We start from the raw sequence: 8,123 nt of genomic DNA on the forward strand, positions 1-8,123 counted from the left end.
AGGGTCCAGGAACCAAGGCCAACGGCACCCCGCGCCGCGCTGACTTGAGGGGTCTGCCCGGGGGTCTCAGGGTTCAGGGCCAGGTCACAGAGGAGTCCGCTCTGGGCGCTTCCTTCCTGAGGAGAGGAGCTGGACAGGCCGGGCCATCGGGTTGGGCAGCATAGCCGGGCCTGTGCTCATCTCCAGCATAAAACTCCATTTCATGGAGCCTGCACCTCGCTCCTGCTTCAACACTTCTGCCACCGCCGACCCCAGCCCTGTGCCCCAGCCAGGCCTGAGGACATGAGGCGTCCCGCTGCGGTGCCGCTCCTGCTGCTGCTGTGTTTTGGTGAGTGACAAAGGTGCAGGGTCGGGGAGCTGCAGTCGCCCAACAGGCCCCGCTGCACTGCCTGAGGCTTCAGCTCAGCCCCCTACTCCCTGGGACAGGCCAGGGCTGTGGGACAGGCCATCCCTCCTGCCCCTGAGCAGGTGGGAAGGCTCTAGATGTGTCAACTGGGGAGCCCAAAGTGGGGAGGGCAGGGTGGGAGGTGTGCACACAGGCCGCAGAGGACCCCACTGCCATAACTGGGCAAGGCCTCCTCCCATGCCTCTCCGTGGGCTCTGGTGTGCCAGTTCTGGCCAGGCTCCCTGCTTCCTGCCACTTCATTCTCTCCAGCCTCTCCCCCCATTCTCTAGGTGAGGACAGAAGCCTCGTATGTGCAGGATGTGAACTCAGGCTCCAAGTGCCTGGACCATCATTCTTGGGGTGGGAGGGTGGCCGAGCCAGGGCTGCTGCCTGTGCCTGGAAGCCCCAGCAGGCTGGCTGCGGGCTCAATAGAGAGCTGGGGGCAGGGGGTGCAGGTGGCAGAGGGCCCTATCCCCTGCTGACAGAGGAACTGGCAATGCGCCACTGTGCCGTCTCCCAGTCCTGGGTCAGGGATAGCAGGTGCCAACCAGGGGGCCCCACCTGCCAGGTCCTCCCTGCAGGTCAGGACACTCTCTGTCAGGGAAACCCTCTCACATTCCTGGGCTAGCCTGGCCAGCCCGGCAGCCACCACACTTCCCTGTCCTCAAGTCACCTCCCGGGGCTGGGTCGGGTCATCCCAGGCTGCAGCTTAGCCAGGACTCCTGGCTTCCTAGTTCTCCTGGGCAGGAGGGCACCAGAGTGGCCCCTCTGGCCCGGCCTCCCCCACCCCATCCCCCCCAGCCTCCCAGCACAAGGATGATGGTGCCTTCTGAGCGAGCCATCTGCACAGAAGGTGGAAGGCAGTGACTGCCCCTGAGCGGGGTGAGGAACCAAGGTCATTGCCAAAACTCTTGGGCAATGAGTTTAGCAGTTGGTTCACCAACAGCTATGACCAGAGGCTGGACTCCTGGATGCGTCCTCACCCCCAGCCCCAGGGTGGCACCCCCACCAGGTCTTTGGCTGGCACCCACTAGAGTCCTAGGCTTCACCATCCCCACCAGCTACCAGCGAATCACAGGCCCAGGCCCCAAACAATGCTCCCGACATCCCCGGCACCCCTGTCTGTTGCTTCCAGCCCCCACAAGGCGCCCACCCTGGAGGGCTCAGCTCTCCACATCACCCATTTCCGATCAGCCCCCACAGCCACACTTGTGTCTCTCCACACATTTCCTGAGCTCAGGTCCCCCAGACGCAGCCTTTGCCTTCTTGGAGCTCCTGGGCTAAGATAAGACTTGATTCTGGCTCCAGGGTGTTGTAGGCAGAGCTCCCATCAGAAGGACAGAGAGCTAGAGAGAGAGTATGGGGCTTCCAAGATAGACAATGCAAGCAGCAAGGAAGGCTTCCTGGAGGAGGCAGCATTCAGTTGGGCCTTGATCTCTAGATCAAGACTAGGACTTGGCTGGGCGCCGTGGCTCACGCCTGTAATCCCAGCACTTTGGGAGGCCGAGGTCAGGAGATCGAGACCATGGTGAAACCCCGTCTCTACTAAAAAATACAAAAAATTAGCTGGGCGCGGTGGTGGGCACCTGTAGTCCCAGCTACTTGGGAGACTGAGGCAGGAGAATGGCATGAACCCGGGAGGCGGAGCTTTCAGTGAGCTGAGATTGTGCCACTGTACTCCAGCCTGGGTGACACAGTGAGACTTTGTCTCAAAAAAAAAAAAAAAAAAAAAAAAAAAGAAGACTAGGATTTACAGAGACTAGGGGAAGGGCATCCAGATTGTGGGGTGAGGGGAGCAAGCACTCACAGGCCAGAAGACTCTGCCTAAATGAGAAGTACAGGGTTACTTCAGGAAGGAAGGATCTGCACGGGGAGGAGGCATCGCTGGAGGGGGCAGTGCTCAGGCCGGGAGCATAGAGACACAGCTTCTGCAGACTCCCAGAGGGTGAGAAGGCCTGACAGTATGCGCTCTTCTGCAAGCAGGATCCTCAGGCTTGGAAGGAGCAAGGGGTCGGGGTTGGGGGGGGGTCAGGGAATAACCCTCCTGGGGGTGTTTGCATTTTAAAAGGGCACCTAATTAGCACAAATTAATGAGCAGAGCATCCAGGGCAGACTCTCCATTTCCCGTTGCTCCTGACCCCGCATCTGCAGGGGACCCCTTTGCCTGCCCTGCACCTTCTCTACCTCCTCCTCCTGCCCATCCACAGCTGCCCCCTCGCAGCTTGCTGCCTTATTGTCCAGCACCCCCCAGGGGTGTCTCTGCCCACCAATGGTGTTGGGGAAGGTGCCCCCCAGACTGTGAGCCAGACAGGAAGGAAGAGGATGCCGTAAAAACCCTCGGGGTGCTTGAGCACTCCATGGCCACTTCCTGTCCCCACAGCCCCTTGACTTCAGGGAACTGGTTATCTTTTCCAGGCGGAGCGAAGACATGGTCCATAGCAGCCAGGCTGGGTCCCAGAAGGCACTGGAGGTTAAGGGGAAGCTGAGGGCCGAGATGTGGGGAGGTGCCTGTTCTAACCCCCCGCCCAGCTACGGGCAAATCTGCCCCCACAGAAGCAGACGCACGGAGTGCAGGGGTGGTGAGAGGACTCAAGGCCAGGCAGTTCCAGGCTTTGCTACCCCTGGGGCTGTACACTGTGGTCCTGACTGGGGTCTCCAAGCTGGGGTAGAGGCTCCAGTGTTTGGTTAAAGGCCCAGCAAGAGGTCCTTTGTGTCCTCGGTGTGGGAGGCAATGTCCCATCCTTGGTTCCCCTGAACGATCCCATACCTTACTTCTCTTCCTGGCCCCTCACCGTATCCGCCCCAAAGTCCCCCTTGCACAGTCCAGCAGGGGGTCCTGGGTCTCGCCTGCAGAGCCTGCTGCATGCCTGGGAGAGGGGTCAGCTCTTGGGACTCTGGAATCTTGACAAGGCTGATCTCTGGTGGCCAATGCAGACCACTGTACCTTCTCTACCCCCCTGAGGCCAGGGAGAAGCCTGTGGGGCTCAAGCCTCAGCCTCAGGACCAAAGTGAGACTTGGGGAAGAAGACCTGCCCATTCTGGAGCAGACTGTGAGAGAGCCTGGGCAGCTCAAATGCAGAGACAGTTCCCGGGCCTCTTCTGCTCCAAGCTGTTCCAGGAGAAAAGGCCAACCCCACAGTGTCAGGGCTGAAGGCTGGACCCTCCCCAGAAACTTCCAGACAAGGATGGGTGGGGAGTGTGGAGAGAGAGAACCCTTGCCAGGATGAGAAGGGGACATCTAGCCTGGGGATCCCTTCACTGGCACCTCCTGACCGGCTCCCCATGTGGCAAGGAGCATCCACCCTTGCAGATAAGCTCTGGCCCATGGGCCTGGGCCTGAGCATATGGCAGAGCCAGCCCTGGGGGGAAACTGCAGGCCCTTGGGCTCTCCTGTGAGGTCCCTCTGTGGACTGTCCTTCTGGAGTCCTCCGGAGCAGGGGAGGGTCAGTGGAGAGGGGCTGCATGGTTGGGGAGGGTAGGCCAGGCTGCACCTGGCCTGGCTGATCACCCTCTCCTCACTTCCAGGGTCTCAGGTGGCCAAGGCAGCAACAGGTAAGCACCCAAGGCCCTGGGGTGGGAGGGACAGGAGCCGGCTGGACTGAAACAGGGACACTCACACCGAGAGGGAATTTGGAACGCAAAGGGCACTGGAGAATTCCAGAGGAGGGGAAAGTGGGGGCTGCGTGGAACTGGAGCCCAGAAAGGAGAGGAGGAGGAAGGTCCACATGGGAGCAGGATGGCCAGCACAGAGCATTGAGGCGCAGCGCAGGACAAGGGTGGCGGGGTCTGAGGATCACCCTGAAAAGTGACCGGCCCCCTCTGGGTGGCTCCCTTGCAGAGGGCATGACACCCGTTCCATCCTTCCAGGTGCCTGTTTGGGTCAGGCCCTAGGACAAGACCCTTCCCGGGTTATCTCAGTGTCTCTGTGGCCCCCACGAGGCAGCTGTTAGGTTGCCCTTCCCCGCATGGAGAGCCAGACTCAGGGGGCAACTAGGGAGGGTCTGCCTGTATCCCAGGCTGCCCAGAAGCTCAGGCCTCGCACTTCCCCAAGGTCTTCGGGCAGGTCAGGGGCAGGAGGGCCGAGGACTGGAGTGTGAGGCTGAGGGCTGAGCCTCGGCCATGGAACCAGCCCCAGTGAGCGCCCCCACCCACACCCCATGCTCCCCCAGCCTGTGGGCACACCAGGATGCTGAACCGAATGGTGGGCGGGCAGGACGCGCAGGAGGGCGAGTGGCCCTGGCAAGTCAGCATCCAGCGCAACGGAAGCCACTTCTGCGGGGGCAGCCTCATCGCGGAGCGGTGGGTCCTGACGGCCGCGCACTGCTTCCCCAAGTGAGTCCGCCCGCCCCTGCCCCCGCCCGCAGCGCTGACAGCGCCCCGCGCGCGGCCGGTTCAGCACCGCGGACAGCGCCCGCCGCGCCAAGTCCTGCGGGTGACCTCCCTGGGGGCTCCTGGTCCAGCCCCGCCTCCTTTCCAGCCAGATGCTTCCCTTAGGTCCAACCCCAGGGCTAACTTCCAACTGCAACCGCTGCTCCCGCCCGCGGGAGGCGCCTCGCACGGCCTCCAACCCCCTCCATCCCCTCCACCCACTCCCTGTGGGTCCCTGCGGAAGCCGCCGGCAGGTTCTGCACACCGGCCTGTCCTGTCCTTTCCCCATCCCGCATACACCTCAGCTCCACGACACTCTTCCCAGGAGGAACTCTGCTCACAAAGCCCAAGGACCAGACAGAATGGCCCTTCCTCCCCTCACCCACATGAGCCACCCCAGAAAGCCCTGAGCAGAGGCCAGGCCACCCAGCCCTCTGCCGTGTATGAACCACCTGGCCCCACACCTTCTGTGTGTCTCAAGTTCCTCACCTCACACCTCACCACCACAGCTCTAATTATTTTAAACCCCACATCTTTTTCTTTTTTCTTTTTTCTTCTTCATCTTTAAAAGAGTATCATGACAAAAAACCCACATCTTAAATTCAGATACTCATGGCCAGGCACGGTGGCTCATGCCCATAATCCCAGCACTTTGGGAGGCCAAGGCAGGCAGATTAGTTGAACCCAGGAGTTCAAGACCAGCCTGGGCAACATAGCAAGACCCTATCTGTACTACTTAAAAAAAAAAAAAATACCCAGGTGCAGTGGTGCCTGTGGTCCCAAGTACTCAGGAAGCTGAGGTGGGAGGATGGCTTGAACCCAGGGGTTGGAGGCTGCAATGAGCGACAATTGTGTCACTGCTCTGCAGCCTGGGTGACAGAATGAGAACTCTGTCTCTAAGGGGAAAAAAAAAATCAGAAACTTGGGCTGAGAGAGGGCAGGTCACCTGCCAGAGGCCCACAGGTGGTGCTGGCCCTGCTGCACCTGGAGGGTAGTTCTCTCCCAGCCAGCCTTTCGGGTAGGCACTGTGGCTGTCCCCATAGCACAGATGCGAAAGCTGCGTCACAGAGAACTTGTTAGGTGACTTCCCCAAGGTCACACAGCGGCCAGGGGTGGAGGTGGAAATCTGAGGAGGGCGGTCTGGCTTCAATGTAAACATGCATCACTGCTACACCTGGCTGTCCTAGAGATGGCTCTCAAAGACAGCATGCAGAGAGAGGTGTGGGGCACGATGGTGGCCAGAGAAGGAGCCCCAGCCCCTCCTGGGCCTGTCCCCACATGAGGGGCAGCCTCACACGGCCTCTCTGCTTCTCCCGCCAGCACCTCTGAGATGTCCCTGTACCAGGTCCTGCTGGGGGCAAGGCAGCTAGTGCAGCCAGGGCCGCACGCTGTGTATGCCCGGGTGAGGCGGGTGGAGAGCAACCCCCTGTACGAGGGCATGGCCTCCAGTGCCGACGTGGCCCTCGTGGAGCTGGAGGAACCAGTGTCCTTCACCAATTACATCCTCCCCGTGCGCCTGCCCGACCCCTCGGTGATCTTTGAGACGGGCATGAACTGCTGGGTCACTGGCTGGGGCAGCTCCAGTGAACAAGGTAAGGAAACACGGCTAGGAAATAATGAGGGATGTGCCTCAAGAAGGCCCAGGGCGGCTTGGGGGCCACTCTGAACCCACAGTCTTCCTGTTGCTGTATTAATACACACACCCGGTCTCTGTTCACATAGGTGGGGCTGAGGGGAGCAGCAGCAGACCCAGAAGGAAGAGGGGGTGAAGGGAGACGGGGACAGAAAGGGCCCAGCCTGCTGCCTGGAAGGAGGGAGGATGTCTGCCCCACAGTGCCCTAGGCCAGAGATAGTCTAAACATGAGGAAAGGGCAGGCAGGAAGGAGTGGTGGTTCCCGAGGCCGTGGGTTCTTGATGAGGAAGTCTGTTGAGCCCCGGGCCGTTCTGACCCTCCCCAGACCGCCTGCCCAACCCGCGGATCCTGCAGAAACTCGCTGTGCCCATCATTGACACGCCCAAGTGCAACCTGCTCTACAGCAAAGACGCCGAATTTGGCTATCAACCTAAAACCATCAAGAATGACATGCTGTGCGCCGGCTTTGAGGAGGGCAAGAAGGACGCCTGAAAGGTGGGAGCAATGTGGTGTCCACGGGGACTCAGTCCCCGCCTCCGGGCCCAGGGCAGGGTGGGATCATGCCCTGCTCCATGGGCTGTGCATTCCACCAGCTGAGCAGCTTGCTTCGAAAAAGCAGATTCCGGGCTGGGCGCGGTGGCTCATGCCTGTAATCCCAGCACTTTGGGAGGCTGCAGCAGGCGGATCACGAGGTCAGGAGATCAAGACCATCCTGGCTAACACGGTGAAACCGTCTCTACTAAAAATACAAAAAATTAGCCAGGCGTGGTGGTGGGTGCCTGTACTCCCAGCTACTTGGGAGGCTGAGGCAGGAGAATGGCGTGAACCCGGGAGGCGGAGCTTGCAGTGAGCCGAGATCACGCCACTGCACTCCAGCCTGGGAGACACAGCGAGACTCCGTCTCAAAAAATAAATAAATAAATAAATAAATAAATAAATAAATAAATAAATAAATTTTATAAGCCTACAATTAAATACATTATATTTAAAAAAAAAAAGGTAGAGGCCGGCGCGGTGGCTCACGCCTGCAATCCTAGCACTTTGGGAAGCTGAGGCTGGTGGATCACCTGAGGTCAGGAGTTCAAGACCAATCTGGGCAACACGGTGAAACCCCGTCTCTACTAAAAAAATGCAAAAAAATTAGCTGGGCATGGTGGCGGGCGCCTGTAGTCCCAGCTACTCGGGAGGCTGAGGCAGGAGAATGGCGTGAACCGGGAGGCAGAGCCTGCAATGAGCCAAGATCATGCCACTGCACTCCAGCCTGGGCAACAGAGCAAGACTCCATCTCAACAAAAAACAAAAAACAAAAAACGAACATACTATAACTTAAAGAAACAAAACAAAACAAAACAAACAAAAAAAACCACCAGGCGTGGTGACTCATGCCTGTAATCCCAGCACTTTTGGAGGCCGAGGCGGTGGATCGCCTGGGGTCAGGAGTTCAAGACCAGCCTGAACAACACGGTGAAACCCTGTCTCTATTAAAAATACAAAAATTAGCCAGGCATGGTGGCGGGCCCCTGTAGTCCCAGCTACTTGGGAGGCTGAGGCAGGAGAATGATGTAAACCCAGGAGGCAGAACTTGCAGTGAGCTGAGATCCGGCCACTGCACTCCAACCTGGGCGACAGAGTGAGACTCCGTCTCAAAAAAAAAAAAAAAAAAAAAGAATGGACTTGAATATTAATAACTAAGGGCCGCTGGCCAGGTGCAGTGGCTCATGCCTGTAATCTCACTTT

The 8,123-nt window shown here is 59.1% G+C and overlaps 1 protein-coding gene across 1 annotated transcript; it reads left to right on the plus strand.

The window, feature by feature from the left end:
- Positions 1–282: 282 nt before the first annotated feature.
- Positions 283–6,878, plus strand: LOC139361320 (serine protease 27-like). The gene is made up of 5 exons (XM_071089938.1): positions 283–328; positions 3,911–3,937; positions 4,555–4,717; positions 6,074–6,345; positions 6,712–6,878. Exons 1-5 carry the CDS (start codon positions 283–285, stop codon positions 6,876–6,878), a joined length of 675 nt encoding a protein of 224 aa, XP_070946039.1.
- Positions 6,879–8,123: the final 1,245 nt, after the last annotated feature.

This window comes from Macaca nemestrina, unplaced genomic scaffold (genome assembly GCF_043159975.1).
Source record: "Macaca nemestrina isolate mMacNem1 unplaced genomic scaffold, mMacNem.hap1 Scaffold_173, whole genome shotgun sequence".
NCBI lineage: Eukaryota > Metazoa > Chordata > Mammalia > Primates > Cercopithecidae > Macaca > Macaca nemestrina.

Coding starts and splice junctions, on each gene's coding strand:
- LOC139361320 (XM_071089938.1), top strand. CDS start 283: ATGAGGCGTCCCGCTGCGGTGCCGCTCCTGCTGCTGCTGTGTTTTG. Junction 329..3,910: donor CCTGCTGCTGCTGTGTTTTG/GTGAGTGACAAA, acceptor CCTCACTTCCAG/GGTCTCAGGTGGCCAAGGCA. Junction 3,938..4,554: donor GGTGGCCAAGGCAGCAACAG/GTAAGCACCCAA, acceptor ATGCTCCCCCAG/CCTGTGGGCACACCAGGATG.